This window comes from Ochotona princeps, chromosome 1 (genome assembly GCF_030435755.1).
Source record: "Ochotona princeps isolate mOchPri1 chromosome 1, mOchPri1.hap1, whole genome shotgun sequence".
In the NCBI taxonomy this organism is placed as follows: domain Eukaryota; kingdom Metazoa; phylum Chordata; class Mammalia; order Lagomorpha; family Ochotonidae; genus Ochotona; species Ochotona princeps.
In genome coordinates, this window is record NC_080832.1 from 37,567,320 (window position 1) to 37,592,969 (window position 25,650).

A 25,650-nucleotide genomic window follows, 5' to 3' on the forward strand; every position below is an offset into this window, starting at 1 on the left:
TGCACCTAAGAATAGGGTGTGTGGCAGGCCAGCTCATACAAAGGCAGGTATGGAGGAGGCAGACTATGCTGGTTAAGGACATAGCATCTTTTAGCACAGTGATATCTGGGTCTAGGAGTGGACCTTGTGGGGGAACTTGTGAAACTCCCCTGGTGGGCCACTGCTCCCACTGGTGAACATAAGACTAAGGCCAGGCTGTTGGTCAGGCGAAACAAGGCAACTCCACCCATCAGCAAGAATGTGGGTTGGTTCTGGAGAGGGGCAACAGGGCAGAAGTGGGCCAACCTTAGCTCACTGGCATGTACAGGAGTCAGGCTGGAGTGCGGGTCATACCAGGCTAAGTTATCACACCTACCAGTTTGTATGAGCCAGGGATGAGAGCTGACTGGGATGGACTAGGCTCAGGACTTAACAGAGAGAGCTGGGACTGACAACAGGCAAGGACAGGTCAGGCTGCAGCATCCAATGGCAAAGACCAAGACAGGGAATTGGTTATGCTGAACTGGGTCAGAACAACCACTGGCATGCATAGGATCTATGACTGGAAACAAGTTGGTTAGGGAGCTAAGGGGACACCACCCCGGCTGGGTTGTGGTTCCCAGTGCAGAGTGTGAGAACTGGAATAGGGGCTGCAACTTGGGCTAGACATGACTGCAGTGTCCCTCCACATGGGTGTGGACTGGGTCTGGGGAGTGCCAGACTGGGTTAGACTCCAGCACCCACTGGTACTCATGAGAGCTAGGGAGGGTATGGGACGGGTTGGGCTAGGTCTTGGCACCTGCTGAACCATTTGAGAGCTGTGTCAGGGCATGGATCAGGTTTGGCTGGGCTGTAGCAACTAACAGTGAGAAGCAGAATGGGCTGATTTGTCAGGTCAGGATGCGGGCTAAGTAAGTTAACGACCCACTGGTATACATGAGATCTGCCACTGGAAGGAGAACTGATACAGGAGCTTGGGGAACTCCTCTTCATGATGCAATCCTTGCAGGTGAGCACAAGAAACAAGGCTGAGAGCAGCCCAGACCAAGCAAGGTTACGGTGTCTGCTGGCACACATGTAGGTCAGGTCTAGGGGCGGTTAGGCTGGGCCAGTTCATAACACTCACAGGTAGATCTATGAGGCAGGACAGGGTGCAGGACAGGTAAGGTCTGGCCAGCAACACCAGTCAGTTCACATCAGGGCCAGGACTGGGGGCTGCCTGGGCTGGGATAGGCTGCAACATCCACCAGTATCAGCTGGAACTTGGGGCAGATCAGGCTGGGCCAGGCTACAGCATCCACTGGCAAATGCTGAAGTGAAGCAGGCCATGTCAGACTGGGCCTTAGCATCCACCAGCACACGTGAGACCTGGGAGATGGGGTGCAAGCCCGGCAGAAGGGCTGCAGGGGATCCCACGCTGGGCCACTGCTCCTCCTGGCAAGCAAGCATAAAAACTGGGATTGGGGGCAGATGAGGCCAGGCAGGGCTACAACACCCATCGGCCTGCATTTTAACTGGATTATGGGGAGAGCCAGGCTGGGCTAACTAACTGTACCCAATGGTGCATGCATAGGCCAGAGTAAGAACAGGCTACGTGGGCTTTTCCGCAGCATCAGCTGGCAAGTGCTGGGACTGGGAGCAAATCCTGTCAAGCTAAACTGCAGAAGCACTTGTAGAATGCAAGATCTGGGACTGGGAGTGGGCCAGTAGGGAAACTGTTGGCACCTCTCTGATGGGTTGCAACTCCCACTTGTGAGTCTGGGGGTAGGCTGGTTAGACAGGCGGTGGCACCCAATGGCATGAGTGTGGGCTGGATAGTGGAGTCAGTTGGGTTTAGCTATGCTTCAGCACCCAGTAATGTATACCAGAGCTGAATGGGATGTAGGACAAACTGGACCAGTCTGCTGCATATGCTGGCAAGCACAGAAACTAGGGCTGGGGCAGGCCTAGTAGGGATTGTTGGATCAGTGATTATCAGTAGCATTTCAGAACTGTCAAAACCACCTAAGCAGAACCCTCAGAGCATGCTCCGCATCAGGGACCCTGGGATGACATGGGGTGGCCATTCCCCATTCCTGGGTACTGAGTTCAGTGAGTTTAACTGCAGCTTCACTATAAAACATGCACAACACAGTACTAAGAACTGAAAGATTTAAAAACAAACTCTGTGTCACAGAGAATCACACTTCTTTCCAATGACGAGGATTCTCTCAAAAAAGTACCACTCATCAAAGGAAAATGGTTACTTGGTAAATATTTAGCTACAATTTTAGGTGAGATATTTTAGTATAGACTCCTTTCCAGTAAGTTATAATAACTGCTTAGCTTTCCATAGGTTCCAAGGAAACAAGATACACACATCACTACATACCTTTCCATCTGTGAAGTAGCGACAATTCATTTTGAGAAATTTCACGACACCTGGCTCATCTTCTTCAGAAGTAGATGACAAAACCCTTTCAATGGGCTTCAAGGCCTTTCTTGCTAAGTCAGCATCCTTACAGAAGCAGAAATTTCCAAAATCAAATACAGATATCTATTTTCAAAACAAATTATGCACATAAGCCAGCTCATGCAAGTTCTATACAAGTATACCAAGAAAGGTATGTTAACTTGAAAATAAAGTGTCTTTTATCTCTCAACAATAACAAATAGAATACATGTATGCAAACCAAATCAAGACTTTAAAAAATGGTATATGTATAAGTTAACAAAGATGCCCACTAAATCTTTTTATAATACAACCAAATTAGACTTTTGATGCACATGCTCTAGAAAAAGGCAGACTACAAATGACCCACCCCTCTCTGTAGGAGGTCAGCACAACAGTTTTAAACAAGCCATGCTTTTACACCTTGGGAACCTTAAAGTTGAAGGTTTCTCTTACAGAGAATGCATTATCCCAACTAATGACAAATTACCTAACCTTACCCCTTTGGGGAAATTTCAGTTAAAGTCTTGCAAAAATTTAAATATACAACATGTTGAATTCTTCAACTTGCAAAAAAAAAAATCTGTCAGTGCATGAAGTGCATAACATACATACTGGTAGTTTATCATATTCTGCATCTGATGATGACGGAGAGACAGTAGCACCAGGACTGGATGATGATAGCCTTAAGGTACTAGATGGAAAGTTGGCATCTGGCACAAAAAGGACCTGAGAATGGGAAAGAGGAGCTGAGTGAGTATCAAGAATCAACAAACCATCAGTCAGTCTTAAGAGGGCTATACAGCATCCTGCTCAGTGCATGACTGAGATCTAGTTGGCTTTCATGAAATTTATAATACTAATATGCACACCTTAATCCAATAAATGATACTGAGCAATAAGAATCACTGTGATTAAAATGTATGGAGCACACCTGTACACACTGCAAGTGCTTAAGAAGAAATAGCGTAAGACGAGTGAAGAGTCTGGACAGGTCCGGTAGAGCAAGTGAGTTTGGGTAAGGTTTTGAAAGTAAGTGGGAACTGGATAATAGGGAGGAAGAGTGTGGTAGAGAAGGAATGAATGTGCCAGGAAGCAGAAGACACAGAGGCAAGGCATGCTTCTAAACATCCCAGCTGTGTGGATTAAGGGCGTCCCAGAACAAATTCAAGCTTGCTACTTCTGAGCCAGCCCTCAGTGCTAGAACAGTAAGGTCCTTACATGGCAATCTGTACAAAGTCATATTAACAACAACAAAAACCCAATACTTTCTGTTCTATCCATGTCTCGGTTATCTCAAGGCAAAAAACAAACAAACAAAACAGAAGAAAAACTTAAAATTAAAAAGCCCCAAGACTGATATAGGATAATCTCTTTCTACAGAATATTTTGGTTGTTGAAAGTTATTACAACACTGTTATTCAACTCTCCTTAATGACATGTGCTACATTTGGGCACATATCAAATATAATCTTAAAATGATAAGCATTAATGCTATAAAACAGAATCCATAGCAGTTAATCACTGATAAATTACTATTATTCAGTGTCTCATGGAGGTATTTTTGTTTTATTTGTTTAAACTTTACTTCACTCCAAGAAAATGAGGAAATAGCAAAAAAAATGGGAAAAATCAAAGTCAAAGAAATATATGATAAAGATTGACTGTTTCTTAAAATAAATGCTCCAAAAATTATGAAACCTCTATTGAGATGTGTGCTGGAAAGTTAGGTTCTACATAACCAATGCAAAGAACTTGACATAATTAATTAGCAACATCCATTTTCTGTAAGATAAAAACTGTTTTTCAGGAATAACAAGATTCTGTGGAATCTAACCAAAAGCAATGCTCAAGATTCAATGAATTATCATTAATGCACACTAACAATAATAACTGGTGTTGGAGGACTCTTCTATGACATCTTCAATAATGGCAAAAGACGAAACAGAGTCCTTCGAGAGCAGCTTGCAAAGGATTAAAACTGTGTGTCTGCATAAACAATTCCTTTACTTTCCACAGTTGAACTAGAGAAATGAATGGATGGCACTTCTTATAAGTAATTCACCATACACATTATTTTTTTCACATCACAACTCTGAGACGGTGTTAAGCAACTCAGATTGGCATTCTACTGGATGACATATACTAGACCTTTGAATCAAAGGTCTAGCTGTGATTAAACAGCTCACTGTATCACACACAGAAGAGGCATGAGAAGGCTTGGAAGCTCAGCCACATGTGTGACCTCAATGGGAAAGTAGACATGAAATAGGGGCTGGGATGACGTTTTCCCTGCCTTCAAAAGAGAGTTATGGATTTACTCTAACAACAAATGGAAATTTTAGACGCTAGAGTGGTATTTATTTTTGGCATGAAAAAGTTGTAATAACTTGAAAATGACAGCTTTTTAACACCTTTTTTTCTTAAATAAACCTTATTGAAAGGCAGAGTCACAGAGAAAAGGAGAGACTGAGATGAGCAGGCTCTTCCATGGCTGACTCATGCCCCAAATGGCCACAAGGGACAGAGCTGAGCCTATCTGATGCCAGGAACCAAAAGCCTCCTCTGAATCTCCCACACAGGTGCAGGCACATAGGGACACGGGCTATCCTTTGCTGCTTTCCCAGGTCACAAGCAGGGAGCTGGATCAGAAGTGGAGTAGCTAGGGCATGAACTGTTGCCCATATGGGATGCTGGTGCCACAGGCAGAGGCTTATACTACTACAACACAGTGCCACTCCCTTGCAAGCAGTTTTTTCTTTTTTGAGAACAACTGTTAAGCATGGGTAGCTAAGGCATCCATGAAAATTAAAGCACCTTAAAAGCATACATTCTCAGGATAACATTTGAGTGCTCAAGATAAACCACCTGGCAGAAGCATATTCTTTGTTCGTATCTACAAAATTTAAGTATCAGAACTCGCAGCCTAACTCAGAATTTTCGGAAAAAACATTTTATGCCTCCATTATTTTTAAAAATACTTCTCTAATCTTGGCTTTTGTCTTCTGAAGTAACAAACCAACAAAGCAACATTTCAGTCCTGGTGACCTCTGAAAAATCATTCTCATAGGTGGGCACTGACCCAACCAGACCAGTTTTCTTTCCACCTCATGGTGGACTTCACATGAGTCTCTCGAAGGGTCTCTAGTTTTCTAACATCAGAGCAGACCAAGTTTGGGGTTATCAGATTTACTGAGATGAGAGGGCTACCACACCCCCTCCTCCAGCAGGACACAGCACTGAAACCCAAAAGGTCACATACAGTTTTAAAGCCCCAAGTCTCTCTCTCTCTCTCTTGCTAATCCCTCCTTCTTTGTCAGCAGAAAGCATGAATACAGAAGTCCTGGGAAAACTAACAGCATGTATCTGCTTAGTTCTACAACTGAACACCGCAATAAAAACTGGAGGGAACATTTGAGATAATGTGGCCCAACCCTTAATTTCAGAGATTAGGAAACTGAAACTTAAAAACGAAGTGAAGTCACAAAAGATAAATTTCAAGGAGAAATGAAAACGAAGCTTTGAAAGTCCCATTTCAGGATTTGTTTTTCATAAACTATTACAGTAGACTAGGCCAAACAGCCCTAAAACTCCTACTGATTATCAGACCTTAGTATAGTAATAATCACCTCTGAAAGGCATATAAAGAATCACGCTAAATTATTTTTCTAAGATTGCTATACTGACAGCCACTTAATTAGTACATACAAGCATATTCTCTGTTATAGCTCAGCTACATACTATGCAGCAATATTGTGGATTATGAAATAAGGACAATGAAAGAGACAAAAACTTATCTTCCTTAAGAGATCAAAACTTGTCAATTTTTGAAAAGCTTTTTTTAAGATTTATTCATTTATTTATTTAATTAATTATTTTGCATTATGTGACAGTTTCATAGGCTCTGGGAATCCCCCTACCCCTCCCCATACCCTTCCCCTATGGTGGATTCCTCCACCTTGTTGCAGTATTACAGTTCAAATTTAGATTTAGATTTATTTATTTTTACTGGAAAGTCAGATATAGAGAGAGGAGGAAAGACAGACAGGAAGATCTTTCATCCAATGGTTCACTCCCCAAGAGGCCGCAACAGCTAGAGCTGAGCCAATCTGAAGCAGGAGCTTCTTCTGGGTCTCCCATGCAGGTGCAGGGGCCCAATGCATTGGGCCGTCCTCAACTGCTTTCCCAGGCCACAAGCAGGGAGCTGCATGGGAAGAGGGGCTGCCGGAACTAGAACCGGTGCCCATATGGATCACTGGATGGAAGATCTTCCTCTCTGTCTCTCCTCCACTCTGTATATCTGACTTTGCAATAAAAATAAAATAAATCTTAAAAAAAAAAAAAGGAGCAATGTTGGGTTAGTGTTGTGGCCCATGGGAATTAAGCTGCCATCTGTGATGTTGGATTCCATTTTGGTGCACTGGTTCAAGTTTTGGATGATCCTCTTTCTATCCCTGCTAATGTGCCTGGGAATGCAGCAGAAGGCAGCCCAAGTATTTGGACCCCATCCTCCAAACAGGAGACCCAGAATTCCAGGTGGCTTTGGCCTAGCCTAGCCTCAACCAATGTGCCATTTGGGTATGAACCAATGGACAGAAGATCTCTGTTTCTCATTCTCTGTCAATCTGTCTTTCTAATATATAGAAGGATTCTTTTAGTTGCAATATCTATCCTCAAAGAATGAAATGTCACTTAAATGTACAGATTGAAGAATATGAACTAGTAAGTTAGCAAGGAAACCAAAATGTGCTCATGACTACCAAGTACTTCACAGTTAGGTATAAACACAGGGTCTCAACCAAGTTCCTTTAATGAGTAAGCCATTTACATTTATTAAGAATATCTTACTATATATAGAAAGTACCCAACATAAGTTTACTTGATTAGATTAGGAAAATATTCAATTTGTCAATTTCACTCAGTTTAATAAAGAAAATTAAAAAGCTGGGGAAAAAATTGATGACCATTTGTTGATGGCCCTGCTAAATGTCCCTGTCTTTGGCAGGTTTGCCCATTTTTTCCCGTAATATCAAGATGACAAAAAATGACAAAAATTTTGCCAACTTTTATGTAAAATGATGGTCATAATACACCATAGAAGAGGGGACTAAATTGAAACTTGAAATTCTGAATTAAATATTTCAAGAATATCTATTATCTTTGACAGAAGGGAAATGTCACATTAATTTGCAATTTCTTTAGATGTCCTAGGAAACAGCATTACATTCACTAACAACTGTTATAATAAACTATGTCAATTATTTGCAGTGAATTCATTTCTGAACATTTCACAAGTACTAGGATTCTTCAAGAATTCTTGAATCAAAAGGAGAAGACATTAAGATAATACACATTATCACTAATGATAATTTCATGACAATAATAGTCACGCATTAAAAATGGAAAAAAATGTGTAAAGTCATATTCAATAAGGAAATAGATACCTGGCCTGGAACAATGGTATGTGTGAAAAGTTTATTCAATTCCACTAATTTGTTGGGAGTGATGTTAAACTTTAGTGCTATGGAGTTTAGGGTATCCTGGCTTCCAGCCTAGAACAATCAAACAGAATATTAGAAAACAAGATTCAACATACATGGAAGAAACAGCAATTTGAATAGACAATATTAATCCAGAATTAAACCCAGGCTCCCACAGAACCAAAATTCACCAACTCAATATGCGTTAGACTAATCAAAGTTATAGATTACAGTGAAAACAATCTCAAAGTATTTCTAGACAAAGTTAGGATATAAATATACTTGGAGCTCCACAAAGTCATAAAACTGAGCATTAAGTTTTAACTCCATGGTACAAGCAGAGAAGTGAGCACACACTACACAGTGTACTGTAATAAATGCACACATTACAGTGCTAGTCACCTACTCAATCAACAGGTTCCTGGCCTACATTATGCAAGGTGTCATGAAGGTGATGAACAAAAATGGGCCCATTCTCTCCATGGATATATGAATTGAAAGTACAAAATAACATTCAGAACAATGAATCAATAATGCTAAACTGAGATAAATAATGTGAAGGATTCTATGATTCTATGAGAGCATAAAGTGAAGTGATCTAGCCCAACTTTCTGGATGGTCACTTGGAAAGTGAAGAGAAGATGTCAAAGATAAACGTGTGGCTTATGCAAAAGAATGGATTACGCAGCCACCACTTCTTCAAAAAGCACCAAGCATAGGAGACAAAGTAGATGTGATGAGTTTTATCTTTACTCCAGCTTTGGAAAATGGACCTGGAGCAAAGAAGGAAACCAACACCTGTTGAACCCAGCAGATGAGCCTAAGCAACCCTGACAATCAATGGGGCGACGTGTACTGCAGCAGCCAGGTCACGCTCACACCCTTAAGTCATTGCTTCCTATAAACTTCTCCAGGAAGAAAACATGAAGGGAAAGAAATTATCAAGAACGGGCCTTAAGAAACTTCACCATTTAGCGGGCACCAAGAAAAAATTCAGTGAAAGAGAGGAATGTGTAAAGCAGAAACGCAGGCTAAATCTAATAATATTAACAAACATTCATATTATCCTATTTTTACTTACCGTGTATTCAATGGTACCATGGGGCTTCTGAACCACCATCTTCTTCTCCTTTTTGTCATGTGTTTTGTTTTGATTGTCATCTGAAAAATAAATTGTAGGCAAATAAATGATTTCATTTTCAGAAATTGAGGAAACTATGAATATACACTATGTGAAAACTCACCTTCAAATTGAGTAGAACACACAAAGAAAAACAGACTAAAGACAAAACAGAACGTTACCATAAAAGCATGCTATTTATCCATGAATACCTCCATATGAATAATGCTAATTGCAATTAAGTAATATAAAGGAAAACAGTAAGGTCATGTAATGTTTGAAAGCTATTAAAATAGTTTAAATATAATATGTTATGATGATAAATTTGGAATGAAACCAACATGCACATGACATAAATGCTGTCTTTTGGGCTCAGCGCGGTAGCCTAGTGGCTAAATCCTTGTCTTGCATCTATTGGGATCCCATATGGACGCTGGTTGGTGTCACAGCTGCTCCACTTCCCCTTCAGCTTGTGGCCTGGGAGAGCAGCAGAGGATGGCCCTAGGTCTTGCCATCTTGCACTCATGTGGAAGATCTGGGAAGAAGTTCCAGGCTCCTGGCTTCAGATTGGCTCAACTCTGGCTGCTGCAGCCACTTGGAGAGTAAACCAGCAGATGAAAGGCTTTTGTCTCTGTATCTCCTTCTCTCTGTAACTCTGACTTTTCAATTAAAATAAAGTAAAAAAAAAATGCTGCCTTACATGCATACAGTCCTTTTAGAAGGTAGCTTCGCAACTGATATGTTGGCCATAAAAATGTTCATTCTCTCAGTCAAGAATTATTCTCTTAGGAATTTATCCTAAGGACAAATTCAAAATAATTGAAATGTTATGTGCTTTCACATATGGTTATTATTATATTACTTATAGTAATGAAAGCTTGGAAAGACATCTATGTCTTATGTTGGAGCACAGATATGTACTGTTTTTATAGCTCAAAGATGTTCAACCATTGCCAGCTGCATATGATTAAATCTTTAATGACCAAACTATCATATATTAATTCATATACTCAACATTATGGAAATACACTGCCCTGATTTAAAACTGAACTGACAAAAATTGAATTAACTATGAATAGATGCCCCCAGCATCTCTGTAATCAGAAAAGTATAAATTAAAATCAGGTATCACTTTACAACAAAATTAAGTTGGAATACTCCCTTTTTAATCCTTTTACATATTTATTACTGAGTAAATGCATTAGTCATAATCCTAATCAAACACATTCAGCTGGCACAACAATGGTGATACTGATGTGATGAAGAAGATAGTGGTTTCAAATGCTATTTCTATGTATGCCACTTCAAGTCCAATTCATTACTGACTCAACTTGGTTCTCCAATGTTGCCTCTTAAGAGTAATACTTGAGTATATTACCAGTTTTCATCCAAATCCACTGCAGGACGGGGTAATTTTGGTATTGTCCTTTGGATCAGAATCTCTCTCTTCTGAAAGTCTTGTGAAAGGACATTGAGAGGAATAGTGAGGTATACTCATCATGATGGTGGAGAAAAGGAGAAAGCAAAAAGCTGAACCATTCTAGTAATGCTACTCAGGAAGAAAACTGGTTCAGTCATTCCAGCAAATTATAAGTCATTTCACGCAGCAACTTAGTTTGCAGATGTGTGTTCTCTGCCAGCAGGTACACTGCATGTACCCTAAGTAGGCGACCTGAAAATGCACTCTAGAGGTCAGCAGTGGGCTAGCAGGTCAACACAAAGTGTCCCAGGTGCTCCTGGATTCTAGGCCATCATTAAAAGTTTACACAGCAGTAAGTTTATACCAAGAGAAACAGATTGAGATGTAGAGTATCATTTATGTACATTTGAAACAAGTGAACAGAAAACAATCATAACCACTTTACAAGGCCATATAAATATAAATGTCTACACTCACTGAACACAATGGAATGACATATGGTGGGAGAGAGAAACAAGAGGAAGGAACAGAGATAAAGGAACATTAACGAACAACTCACAAGGAACCCTGGTCTAACCGTAAGAGCGTGCCATGATCCCAAAAGTTGCATTAGCTCAGCCCTGCACATCTGAGACCTTACAACACATATGTCCACTAAGAAATGTCATCAAAAATATCATGTCATCTACATAACAAAGGGACACTGAAGGAGAACTGGACAGTGATACAGGAGCATGAATATTCATTAAGTGTTTCTTTTACACTGTTTAAAATTAAAAACCAAGAGAAAAAAATACATTACATAATAGCCACCTTAACCTAGAAATCCTGTTCTAGGTATTTCTATGTTCAATTCAGAGACATCTGAAGACACTAAAAATTCTTCAACATTTTATATATATATATATGTGTATATATATATATACACATATATATATATAAATTCTTCAAATATATATATATAAATTCTTCATATATATATAGAATGACCTCCCCACCTTCAGGCAGTTGCCCTGAAATTGTTTCAGGAAGATGGGACCAATTACCATAGCTTTAGATAAAAAAAAAAATACAAAACCTGGCTTGCATAGTTCTTGGCAAGTAAACAATGAAATGTTAATAAGCTTGGTTTTTCCTTCTAAAGAATCAGAAAAAAAATTTTTGCTTTTGTTTAATTTGCATGCAATGTGGATACTGCAGGCTAATATTCCTTGATACACTATTCCACAAACTGCTTTGGCATTATGTGACACAGTGTTCACTTGTTTTCATAGCTCACCTCCTCTTTTTTTGTTGCACACTTTGACCTTCTCAGTGTCATCATAGACAGCTTTCAATGTGGCTTTCAGAACAGTCTCTGAATATCCTCTTGCAAATGGCTCATATGTCTAAAGCCTTCCTTCATCCCTCTGTGGTAACTTCTGGCCCACTACCTCCAGAAACTGTATGTGGTTGTCTCTGGTTCCAAAGTGGAGCGCCATTGTAAGCCACCACCTCACAATCACTTGCTTATTGTCCAACCATACTGGCTGCTGGCTGAACCTTTCACAATAATCTTAACTGTATAAACACAAATTATTTTCCTTTGGCATGAATGAGTAGGCTAGAAAAATGTCAAACATATAACATTACTCAAACAAAAGGTTTTCCTCCAGAGTCAAATATCTGACGATCCTTCAGGTAAGACCACACAATACCCATTTATGAATGTCTTGTGCCTAACGAATACCTGGTGGATATGGTTGAATGAAATTCCCAGTACACATCAATGAGCCTGATGGGTTTGATTGTGGGCAACACTCTTTATGGATAGAGCATCATGCCAAGCAAGTTACAGGCATAATCCAAGGCAAAATTTGAACATTGTGCTTTACACACCAGAAGTAGAAGCTCAATAGAAAAAACCGAGAAGCAAATGGCAAATTTTGAGAATCCAGCAACTTATAAATCATCATAGCACAAGGTAAAGTATCACACTGCTTCTTAAATGTTTCTGCAATGAGTTTTTTTTTAAAAAAAAAACCAATGTAAAACTATTTATGGATCACTGTTCACCAATATTTATAATAAATTAAACAATATACAGTTGGATAACATTCTGATTACTATAAAGTTACTGATTTTCCTGGCACCCCTGCAGTGAGTTGCAAAGATGACCAACTGTGTGTGCCTCACTAGGTCAAGTTCTGCATGTCTTACTAAAACAAGATGTGCAGCAGACACTTCACCACACACTGGAGAGCCAGGAAGGAACATGAGCTGTCCTGGGCAAGGACCAACCTGCTGTGCCTTAGGATGGCGGGGGCGGGGGGGAAAGGCAGGAGATCCAAATCCAATGCTTCAGGTAGGAACCACAAACATCTCCCAGTGACACTGGCACCTCCATTTCTGGCCTCCTCAAAGCCTTTTATATACACCCAAACGCTGATTCTCCCTCTGTTTATAGGAGTCTGAGGCCAATAATGTGCAAGTATCTACTGCCTGGGGGAGAAAGTGGCAGGCCTTCCTTTAAAGCCACCCCCAGGTCAAGAACTGAAACTCCTACTTTGCCACCGCTAAAACAGTCTTCAGAGCCACATTTCCCCATTCATCAAAGAAGTGCTCTTATTGACAAAATCCCCAGAGGAATAAAACATAGGCTCTTCAATTTTTAGCTTGTTTCATTCTGCAAATAACCTAGAGGTGACAGCTGGAATGCAGAGTAGGAAACAGCTAGCCATGTTAACTTTCAACCAGGTGCACAGTAGTTTCCTGTCTCAAAGTCCTGCCCTGTAAGAAAAGAAAGGCTCTTGGTTCTTGAAAAAATACAAGCTTCTTAAAAAACAACTTCTCTCTCTCCAGTACTGAAACCAAAGGAAGGTGAAATCTAGCAGTGTACCTGGGCCAGGAAGGGCATTAAGGTCAATGTAAAGGACCCCATGTGGCAGTGATCCATGAAGTGAGTTTTCATAGCCAACACAACGCATTTGAAAAGAAAAGCTAAGGTTTCAGGGCTAACTAAGGGCAACCTTATGTCTGAGGAATAGAAGGAAGTATGGCTGACATAAGGGGTGTGCAGGGAGGAGAGAAGCAATTCAAAGGTTAGGAAAATGAATGTGAGATCACAGAGGCCATGGAAGAAGTTAAAGGAAGGCACTAGCGATACTGTCAAATGCTGTGCATAAGCCAAGAGATAAAAACCTAGAAAATGCATAGCCAGAGGTCAGAGAGTTCCTGAAAGTGGAGGTAGATCAAGACAGATGGCATTAACCCTATCACAAGAGCAGGGGTGGGGTGAACATAAAATTAGAGACCAAAAGACTGTCAATTTAGAACAGTTATTACTATGGCAAACAAAGTTTCAAAGCGAATGTTAAGACATAATACACCATAAACATTTGTTCATAGGTGGGGTCTCTACATGGGAGTGGCAGGAAGGAATAAGCAAATACACTGCTGAACCAGCTCCCTGAGGGATTTAAGATGCCCCAGGCAAGGGGCTGAAGCTGGCCCCAGGGCTGAGTGACAGCAGTCAGATGCTGGGAGACAGAGGAGAATGGCATGACCTGTTGGTTTCCTGTTTCTGCTACAGGCAATCACCACAAATTCAGTGGCTCTGAATCAAACACAGTCATAGAATCTTCCAATTCCCCAGGATAACATTCTGACATGGGTTATTTCCTTCTGCAAGTTCTTGCAGGAAGACTGGCTCCCTTGTCTTTTCTAACTCCTAGAATAGGGCTACTTTCCTTGGCTTAGGGTCCCTTCCTCCACCGGCAAACAGAGCAGAGCTGTCCAAGCTCTTCCGGGGTTTCCATTCCTCTAGTTCTCCTTCTACTGCCTTCCCCTTTCACTTCTTGTTTTTTTTTTTTTTTTTTTTTATTACAGCCAGATATACTCAGAGGAGGAGAGACAGAGAGGAAGATCTTCCGTCCGATGATTCACTCCCCAAGTGAGCCAAAATGGGTCGATGCGCGCCAATCTGAAGCCCGGAACCAGGAACCTCTTCCAGGTCTCCCACGCGGGTGCAGGGTCCCAATGCATTGGGCCGTCCTCAACTGCTTGCCCAGGCCACAAGCAGGGAGCTGGATGGGAAGCGGAGCTGCCGGAATGGGATTAGAACCGGCGCCCATATGGGATCCCGGGGCTTTCAAGGCGAGGACTTTAGCTGCTAGGCCACGCCGCCGGGCCCCTCCCCTTTCACTTCTAAGGACCCCTGTGGTGATTAGTCCTCCTTGCTAATCCAGGCAGATCTTCTTCAAGTCATTTTTTTTTAAATTATTTATTATTTTTACTTCATTAATTTTATTTTATTTTAAATTCATTAATTACATTGCATTATGTGACACAGTTTCATAGATACTTGGATTCTCCCCACCCCTCCCCAAACCCTCCCACCATGGTGGATTCCTCCACTGCAAGCATATACTAAACATAGAGTCCAGCATCTTATTGTCCAGTCAAGTTCAACGGCTTCTTAGGTATACCCTCTCTGGTCTGACGACAGAGCCAGCAGAGTATCATCCCGATCAATTAAAAGCTCCAACATACCATCAGCAAAAATTTACATCATTATGGAATTAATTGACATAGTAATGAGTAACCAATATGGTAAAAGTAAATGCGAGTTCTTAACGACCTTCTGTGAGCACCTCATTGACATTTCAATTTCAGTTTATACACAACATATAACATTCATGTGTCATGTGACAGGCTTTGCAAATTAGAGCTTGAATGCCTTTAAGGGTGGTAGGACACAGGTTATTATTGTGCTCACCACAGGTAGAGAAGACATTGACAGAGAGAGAGAGAGAGAGAGAGAGAGAGAGAGAGAGAGAGAGAGGAAGGAAGGAAGGAAGGAAGGAAGCAAGGAAGGAAGGAAGGAAGGAAGGAAGGAAGGGCAGAAAAGTTAACAAAGTAGGACATTGGGTGTTAGCTGTGCAGTCAAGTCAACCTGAATGATGTTTCTGATACATTTTTTTTCAAAAATTAAAAAAAGGAAGATTAAAAAGATGGAAAAAAAGGAAGGAAGGAAGGAAGGAAGTTGAAATTCAAAGAGAATTTTTGAGAATTCAAGTAGTTATGTCAAATATGTCCAGTGAGTTTCCAAGGGGAAAAAAAGAGAGGGGAATGTTAAAACAATTCTGGTTGTAAGAAAAACAAACAAACAAACAAACAAACAAAACAGCAAGAATGAGCCAACAAGGAGACACTTGTAAATTTCCTAGAACATGATTCCACAATTTTGACACAATTCAGGAAAGACAGAAATGACAGTAGGAAGCCTTTCTTTCTGTTATGGTCAATGATCTGGACAAGCACAAACAAAACTTCTGAAAGTTATCAGGGTTTCAGATTGTATCAGAACAGTGCACTGATATTACTCAACTGAAAGTGTGTGTCCCCATTCCTCTGTTTCCCCTTGGACAACCAGTTCTCTCTACCACCTACATCCATCAGAAGATCCACTATTGGGGGTCAGGAAGATGGCATCACAGTGCTCCCCAATGCCTCATTCAAATATAGAGACTTTTCTTGGCATCCAAATGAGGAGGACTCAGAGGTGCAAAAGTTGTTTGTGTCTCCTGAGATCTTTCTAAGAGAGGGATGCTCTGATCTATGAAAAGAGAACCTATTTCCTATGATGGAAACTGACAGAGCTGGCTGCAATAATTGCATGACATCAACCATAAAATCAGGCCTTGTGCAACTCCTTTAGATCACTAAACAGCTTATAGGGATCAAAATGAGCTAGGCTCAGGGACTGGCTTTGTGGCACACCAAGTGAAGCTGTAACCTGTGTTGTCAGCATCCCGGATGAGCACCAGTTCAAGTCCTGGCTGCTCCACTTCCTATCCACTCCCTCATCAAGTGGCCCAGGAAAAGCAGCCAAGGTGACCCAAGTGCTCTTAAATCCCTGCCACTCATGTAGGAAACCAGGAAGAAGCTCCTGGCTTTGGCTTGGCCTACCGCTACCCACTGCAGTCATCTGAGGAGTGAACTAGTGAATAGAAGCTTTCTGTCTCTGTCCTCTCTTTCAAAATGAATACATAAATCTTTTTTTTTTAAATAAGGTAGGCTCGACTATTAACTCTGACACATTTGCATAGCTATGTGATATTAGACAAGTTACCAGAAATTTCTGTGTTAGTTTTCTCAAGTGTAAAATGAAGAACTATCATAATGTTGCTGAGAAAAAGAGATGAAAACAAGGTTAATTTCTGTGCCAAGGAAAAAATCAGTGCTTAAAAAATGTTATTATTATTAGTAGTAATGCCATTAATATATACAATCCAAATGGAGTAGTGTGTTAAAAGAATTATAAACCCTGAGCAAAAGATCTCATTCCAGAAATGCAGCAGTAATATGGTAATTATATGATAGGCCATCACAATTTGCTTAGAAGAAAAATTTCATCTAATCACTTTTGATACAGGCTCCCAAATTTTGATGAAGAGGCCACATTGTAGCCACAGACTAGAGCTGACAGTGAAATTCCTTTATATGATGAATTCAGTCTTTGATGCACATTAGAAATATTTCTAAAGAAGCAATGCAGTCAAAATACATATAAATCAATAGCAACTTCAGGGAAAAAAAACGACCTAATAACGTCACTTCCAGGTGAGCAGTAATTGGCTCACTACCTAAGTTCAAGGCAATCGGGGCAGGGATGAGGCCCCCCACACCCTGCTATGAGGAAGGCAGACCCCCATAGAACAATGAGAAGTCAGGTGCTGCACGCGTCCTTCCACCTTCACTCACTCAGAAGCACCTGTGTGCCAGCAGCAATTCAGTGACGCTTCTCAGGCTTTTGGGCATGGTGGTGACCACTTTGCCAAACTGCTGCACAGTGGCTCACCCAATATCACACGAGCCCAAAACACAAATATTTAAACTCAGAAAGAAAATATTTGGCAGTGGAAATGAATGCAGAAACACCACAAGTGCAAAGATATCTTGCAAACCCCAAAGACAAGAACAGAATTCCTGCCAGTCATGGGAAAATGCCTTTCACAGCCATGACAGGAGGCTGCCACTGCACTGGAATGCACTGTGGGCACCTGGCATTCAACCGTGGTCTCGAGTAATTTTTCTAAGTTTGCCTAAAGCACACCTGTGTAACTTGACATGCGCTCTTATAGAAAACCAAAACAAACATTAAGAACAAAAGAAGTAAAATACCAGCCAATATCAATATCATTTATAAGTTTCTATCATGTTTTATATTTGACTTTGTTTTGGAATATCTAAACAAAGCAAAGTACAGACGTTTCAAACACTTAAAAGAAAGCAGTGAAAATCTGATTATTAGCTATAAATTTCTTTCTAACATGAATAATCAACATCATCATGAAAATGTAAAAAATTCACAAAGTTGTTCAGGTAAGGTGGTCAGATATAACAATCTTATAGAAGTGTACTTGAAAAAGTCCCAACCATACTGGTATCAAACTATATAATATCTAGGAGTAAACATAACAAAACATTGCAAAGATGTGCATAAAAAAAAGTTAAACATTTTTACTGAAATACATGAAAATTTGAATAAAAGAATATATACTGCTCCCAAATAGGAAAATCTCACTCTTGTGGATATTTCCCCTTTTCTTCAAATTAATGTTTAACTTAAATGCAACTTAAAAGCTTTCAGAAGGGATACTTGCCAAATTGATGAGCACATTATGTGTAAGCACAGGTACCTGAAACTGTCTAAAATGCTTTTAAATGATGTATGATAGTACACTGTACTGATAAATTAAGGTACAACAATCATAACACTGTAATGACATAATTTTAAAAATGTAATATAAAATAAGAGTACAATTAAAAATGACAAAAGTTAGAACAGAAAGGTGCTTGATGACATGGTTACATCCCTTATGACATTGCCTAGGTTTGAATCCTGACCCACCACTTTCAGCTTCCCGCTAATGCACTTCCTGAGCAGCAGCAGGTAACGGCTCAGGTAGGTTAGACATCCAGAATGAATTCCCACTTCCTGGCTTGGGTCTGGGCCAGCCTGTGCTGCTTCAGGGTCTGCCGCATGAACTCACACACGAAAGGTCAGTTGCTCTCTCTCTGTCTCTCTCTGCCTCCCTCCCTCTGTCTCTCCCTCTCTTCTGCCTTTCAAATAAACAAGTAATAAACAGGAAGAGGCTGCCTTTCCCCTTAAAAATCATGGGAGAGGGTAGGTTTTGGTAGGAGACAGATGGCAAAGGGCAGTACTGCTCTGCCCCTTGTTCTGTGTGCACCCACGCCATGTTCTTCATTTTTGGCAAGGGACATTGCTTAGTGGATTCCCAGTGTATAAAATAGGGTAAAAGTAACTGTAAACATTATGTAAGACAATTCAGGGGTCCTGGCATTGTGAAACAGAGGGTAGAGCTAACAACTACAATTGCAGCACCAAATACAGGCACCAGTTTGCATCCTGACTGCTCTACCTCTCATCCAATTCCGTACTAACAGCATAGAAAAAGCAGCACTAAACTTGCAAAACAGAACAGTTTTTGCATTTGTAAGATGGCCTACTACCTCCTAAAGTAGGTTACAAATTCAAGAATGCAAGAGGGGCCAGTACGATGGTGCAGCAGACTGATCCTGTACCCTATGGTGCCGGCATTCCATCTGGATGCCAGTTCGTGTACCAGCTCTTCCACTTCTGATCCAGCTCTGTGCTGTGGCCTGAGACAGCAGCAGAGGACAGTCCAAGTCCTTGGGCACTGCACACCTGTGGAAAACCTGGAAGATGCTCCAGATTCCCAACTTCGGATCACCTCAGCTCCGGCCACTGCGGCCATTTGGGGAGTAAATCAACAGATGGGAGATTTTTCTCTGTCTCTTCTTCTCTTTTTATAAAATATGCCTTTCCAATAAAATTAAATAAATCTTAAAAAAAAAAAAAGAATGAAACAAAATATGTACTCCACAGGGGTAACCATCCAAAACAGATTCTTTCTGTCTTTCCTCCATTGGAGAGATATAAATATTCAGGCCACAGCATTCCTTAAATAAAAAAAAGAACGAATGAATGAAAGAAAGAGGGAGAGGACAGATCAAATCATCCCTTGTACTTCATCCAGAGAGGCAGTCCTCGCATTCTGGTGCAGAGACGGCCACTGCTCTCCAGTTTCCTCTGTAAGAGGCATGCAGATATTTTTAAAAAATAAAAATGAAATCACTCACTGCAACTATGACCCAGCCATTTTTAATATTTTATGAAATGTGACTATGTTATCAACTGTTTTTCTATACTATGTCATTAGAAAATACACAATATTCCATGAAGTGCAATCTATTTTATTTTCCTGCTATTTTAAACAGTGCAGTAATTATCACTGTAGCTATTCTAGTACGTCATGATTGTTTTCTTGCTTGTTCAAACAGAACTGCTGGGTCAAAGGGTATGAAAAGATAAAAATGGACAAGTGCCCTCCAAAAGATTTGGCCACACCTTCCCATCAATTTATTCAGCTTGAATGTATATTTCCCTTGTAAAATTCTATGTTGAAATCCTTATACCTCAGATGATGGTACTAGAAAGTCGGGTTCTGGGGGAGGGGGAACACTATGCCATGGGGTTGAGTCAGCATGAATGACATTACTGCCCTCAAGAGGAGGCCCCAGGGGCCCAGCAGCGTGGCCTAGCGGCTAAAGTCCTCGCCTTGAAAGCCCCGGGATCCCATATGGGCGCCGGTTCTAATCCCGGCAGCTCCACTTCCCATCCAGCTCCCTGCTTGTGGCCTGGGAAAGCAGTTGAGGACGGCCCAGTGCATTGGGACACTGCACCCACGTGGGAGACCCGGAAGAGGTTCCAGGTTCCCGGCTTCGGATTGGCGCGCATCGGCCCGTTGCGGCTCACTTGGGGAGTGAATCATCGGACGGAAGATCTTCCTCTCTGTCTCTCCTCTGTATATATCTGGCTGTAATAAAATGAATAAATCTTTAAAAAAAAAAAAAAAAAAAAAAAAAAGAGGAGGCCCCAGGCAGATCCCCTGCCCTGTGGCCAGGCGAGGCCAGAGTGGGAAGACACTGCTCTATTGCGGAAGCAAGCCTTTACCAACTCGTTAGTACTGTGAGCAATGTCTGCTGTTGTAAATCAGTTTATGGTATTTCGTTTTATAGTGGTTCAAACAGACAAGACAGAATTGGAGAACATTTCCTTTGTAATAATTCCTCCACAATTCACCTCGAGTTTGACTTTTTTCACAGCTTAAATACCACTGCGCCTATTTAGTCTAATCTGCTTAATTCTTCCTCAGCCCAACCTACCTTTGGTCATTTCTCTGACAGGGACATGTTCCACAATGCACACAGAGGTGACATAACACAACATAGGAATGATTGAAGTGATTTTCGTGTGCAGATCCCTGTAACTATGATGGTCAGTCGCTGAACTCAGGCCCTTAAGTTCTACGACTTTTTTTAAAAAAACACAGCCGCTGGTTTCAATGACTACACTTTTTAAATTCACCACAGACAAGAATGGGCATGACATAGAGTATTGATGGCAGTGCTGGGCTGTAAAAGAACGGGGAAGGAAGGTTCCTGAATCCAAACTGGAACAATCACAGCCAGGGCTGCTTAGGGGAAGGTGTCTATTTCACTGATATATGCATGTAGATATACATGTGCCTTCTTGACTACTAGAATTTCAATGGCAACGGAACTCTGAAATCCTAGGTCTCAAATCTTGGGCTCTGTTTGGATCAGTTTTTCCATAGAATGAGATTAATCACATCGCTCCCCACAGGCCACAACTGAGTTATCACACTGGGTGGTCTTGATCACTGATTCTTATCCAGCTGTCACGGCCTCTGCACTGGAGAGACATAGCTCTTCATTCATGCCCCCCACATCTATCTATCATCTCTGCTGTCGCCTTCGCTCCTCAGCCACATTCCTGTGCATTCTGCAAGCTTGTCCTGTTCGCCACCAAGCGATTCATGGTGCGATGCTACTAAAACATTGATCTTTCCTCCTTGATAGTTCCAATAACCAGTCCCCTAACTACTTTTATCTTAAGGATTTTGATTTCTTTCTTTCTCAAGTCTTTTAAAGGCATTCTGCTTAAAAAGAAAACAAACAGGGGTCAACATGATGGCTCAACAGGCTAATCCTCCACCCTGGGGCACTGGCAAACTATAAGGGCTATACTGGCTGCTCCACTTCTTACTAAAAATAAATCTTAAAAAAAAAGAAGTCAGATACACAGAGAGGAGGATATTCCAACAATGATTCACTCCCCAAGCAGCCACAACAACTGGAGCTGAGCCAATCTGAAGCGAGCAGCCTACAGTTTCTTCTGGGTCTCCCACACGGGTACAGGGTCCCAAGGCTTTGGGTATCCTTGGCTGCTTTCCCAGGCCACAAGCAGAGAGTTGGATGGGAAGCTGGACTGTCCGGATTAGAACTGGTGCCCACAGAGGATCCTAGAACATTCAAGGTGAGAACTTCAGCTGCTAGGCTACCGCGCCGGGTCCAGGTTGCCCCAGTTTTAATCCAGCTCTCTGTGGAAATAAACAGAGAATGGCCCAAGTCTTTAGGACTCTGTGCTCAAGGGGGAAATTTGGAGGAGGCTCCTGGCCACCTTGGATCAGCATAACTCTGGCCATTATGACAACATGGATGGAACACTTTTCTCTGTGTCTTCTTCTTTCTGAGTAAAATCTGCCTTTCAAGTAGAAATAATAACAAATCTTTTTAAAAAATGTCCTGAGGCTGGCACAATGGCTCAATTGGCTAATCCTGCGCCTGCAAACGCTGGGAGTCCACATTTGAAAGAATATAGTAAGGCACGGTACAATGGCCCAGTGGCTAAAACTTCACCTTGCAACCACCAGGATCCCATATGGGTGCTGGTTTGTGTTCCAGCCGCTCCACTTCCCATTCAGCTCCCTGCTTGTGGCCTGGGAAAGCAGTCAAAGACTGCCCAAAGCCTTGGGACCCTGTATCTGCCCCGTCAGGAGACCTGGAAGAAGTTCCTGGCTCCTGGTTTGGACCAGTTCAGTCCCAGCTGCTGCAGACAATGAGGGAGCAAATCAAAAGATGAAAGATCTTTGTCCTTCCTTCTCTTTATAATCTGCTTTTTGAATAAAAATAAATAAATCTTGAGAAAAGCTCTTGATATCTTCTTTCTAAATTTAAGCACATTTTAATACTCTATTCTTTGATTCAATGAAATCTGAAGTCCCAAAATGATCAATACTTTTGTGCAGAAGTGTAACACCTTTATACATTTGTGGTTTCATTCATCTATTTTTGGAAATTAATTTAACAAAGTAACATTAACCTTGTTTTCTGAATTTCATGTGAAACCAAAACATGACAGAAAAGAGGCCTTCACTGCCGTGGTTGAAGTGGGAAGGCAGCCAATGCTGGCATGAATTTGCAGTCTGGTATTTTCATGCTGTTGTGAAAACCAAAAATCCATAAGGGAAAAGTGGAGAATTTCATTGTTATTTTTGAAATTTCTTTTTAAATCAGTAGAGAAAACTATTATATGAAATAATAACTATGAACATTAAATATTAATGAAAAGTCAAATTCATTCTTCAGATTCTGAATTTTCCATAAATAGACCTTAAAACTATAATAATTGCAAAACTAGCCATGCTGTTATTTGAGTCCTTTATACCTGCTATAATGGCTAAGTCTAATTCTCTAAAGATTTCTACTATGCTAGTCAGAATTCTTGGTCTTATCATTTTATATAAACATTTTAATCATCATAATATTTTCTGGCTCTTCTTCCTTATAAAATGTATCTATTTCTTCCAATCTCATACCTCCATGACTATATGAACTGAAGAACTTCCCCACAATGAAATGTCATTTGTATTTGTAAAATTTCTGTTCTTATCTTCATTTTCTTAGAAGCAAAGATTATGCACTATTCTAAGATGAACAATCAACTACTCCTTTAATAACAGTGCATTGTGATATAATTCACGTCAATTTAACATATTTTGATGCTGTAAAATGATCTTTTAATATCTTTTAAAACATTCTCATTTGAAATTTAACTTAGTAGTTAATTTCGAAACATGTATGGACACATTACCAAACCATCCCTTATGTTTACATTTACAGAATAAGTGAAAATGAGCTCTATGTAGTAGCCAGTACAAACGTAAGCACAGAAGGGTTGACTTTCCTTATTCTTGAAGCTGGTTTGTTTGTTTGTTTGTTTGTTTGTTTGAATGCTTATTGCATGCCAGGTGCTGTCAGTAGGGGCTGGATCTAGATTTAACCGACGCCATCTGCCGTAATATAATTACTCCACTTCCGTTTTCCTACTCCCTCCTCACAAGCAAAACAGAACATTTATAGAATCAACACAACATTGTTACAATGAGGCAAATCTAGTGACTCAATCTTCTCATTATATCTTTTACCAGTATCTTAACTATTGTATTCTTCTAGGTATTGGAAGGCAGCAATGAATTATTGCCACTTGTGATACAGATAATCTAATTCAAAAAGTAAAAGTATTATTTCGTCAAAAGATGAGGAACATATGTGACAGAATGGATACCTACGGGAAGTAGGAACTTTTTCCTGCCTAATGCAGGTACTACTCTAGATCTGCATAATGTTCTTCTCACACCTTTGCTTGAGGTCTGTATATTATGCTTTATGATTGCTATTAGTAAGTATACAGGGACCCAGTGCAATGGCCTAGTGGCGAAATCCTCACCTTGCATCTGTCGGGACCCCATAAAGGCACCAGTTCATGTCCTAGCTGCTCCCCTTCCCATCCATCTCCCTATTTGTGGCCTGAGAAGGCAGTAGAGGATGGCCCAAAACCTTGAAACCCTACACCCATGTAGGACATGTAGAGGAAGCTCCTGGCTCCTGGGTTTAGAATGGCTCAGCTCCAGCCATTGCCGCCACTTGGGGGAATGAACCAGCAGATGGAAGCTTTTTCTCTCTGTCTCTACTTCTCTGTGTAAATCTTTCTAATAAATAAATAAATAAATAAATGTAAGTTCCTTGAAATTTCTGTATCCAGAGACAACATCAACCAATACCCTGTTTTTGCCGTTCATGCCTGTTTGTTGGTCATTCTTTTCAGTTTGACTCCCTGCGTGACCCTCTTGAGCATATTTTTTGCCTATGTGCATTTCGTACTTCACACCCATAAGCAATAATTTACAGGCTTTTTTCCTGAAAACCAGGTCCCCCTAGACAAACACTCTTGGTACCCCCCAAAATCTCCACAAATACAAATTTATTGATCACCCTTCTTCTTGAGTTGCCCAGACTGTCAGTTCTCACTCTTTCCTTTTCAGCCCTTAGATGCTGAATTAATCAGAAAAGATGTTATTTCTATAAGCAGAAACTCTACTCAGAGGGGGAAAAAAATAGTTCAGCTCTCTAACATATCTGCCATAGCTATTCTGAGAAACGATGACAAAATATCACCTCTATATCTAAGAATTTTTTATTTAACACTATGCTTGGCTTCTTAATTGATGTGTTTCTAATTATTTGGTTAAGATATCTTGGCATTAACTGTTAACCCATCCACTTAGCAAATATTCAGTATACATTTTAAAATTATAGGGCCCTGCGCAATAGCCTAGTGGCTAAATGCTCGCCTTGCACATGCCAGGATCCCACATGTGTGCTGGTTCACTGCACCCACGTGGGAAACCCAGAGGAAGCTCCTGGCTCCTGGCTTCAGATCAGCTCAGCTCTGGCCGTTGCAGCCACTTGGAGAGTGAACCATAGATGGAAGGTTTTTCTCTCTTTTTCTCCGTCTCTCTGTAAATCTGGCTTTCTAATAAAATAAATCTTAAAATAAATGAAAATATATAATACATATAAGTGGGGATATCCTGCTGATCTCACAGGAAAAATCCCTGCTGAGAGTAACAACATGAATCAACAAAGCCTCTGCTCAGTGGTCCCTTTCCCAGGCACATCAGCACAGCCTACTGACATTGTCTCAAGTGCATCATGCAGATGCCCCCAAACTTCCCCTCTGAATACAGGAGGAAGTCCAAGTCTTCAATGGGTCAACAGATTTTCACTTTTCTTGTCTTTGTTTCCCCGGAGGTCAGAGTCTTTCTGAGCAGCATCCACCTGGAGCTGCCGTGACTCCTGGCTGGAGGCCTCAGGCTCCACCTAGTGGTGCAGAATGGCATCCTGGGATGGGAATAGGGAATCCTTCAGGCCAGACCCTGTGAGGTCCTGCAGACAGGCCAAGAATGGGTAAACGGAATTCACAGAC

The 25,650-nt window shown here is 41.0% G+C and overlaps 1 protein-coding gene and 1 pseudogene across 5 annotated transcripts in view; both read right to left on the minus strand.

Moving 5' to 3' along the window:
• The window catches only part of NCOA7 (nuclear receptor coactivator 7), a 161,951-nt gene that overhangs the window by 53,336 nt on the left and 82,965 nt on the right, over positions 1-25,650 (minus strand). For all 5 annotated transcript variants that reach the window (XM_004587221.3, XM_058678105.1, XM_004587222.3 and 2 more), the window contains exons 4-7: positions 8,972-9,051; positions 7,855-7,962; positions 3,026-3,139; positions 2,351-2,476 (exon numbers count right to left, since the gene is read on the minus strand). In XM_004587221.3, coding sequence (XP_004587278.2) covers positions 2,351-2,476; positions 3,026-3,139; positions 7,855-7,962; positions 8,972-9,051 — 428 coding nt within the window. The remainder of the gene's footprint in view (positions 1-2,350; positions 2,477-3,025; positions 3,140-7,854; positions 7,963-8,971; positions 9,052-25,650) is intronic.
• LOC105941943 (large ribosomal subunit protein eL39-like) lies at positions 10,329-10,639 on the minus strand (annotated as a pseudogene).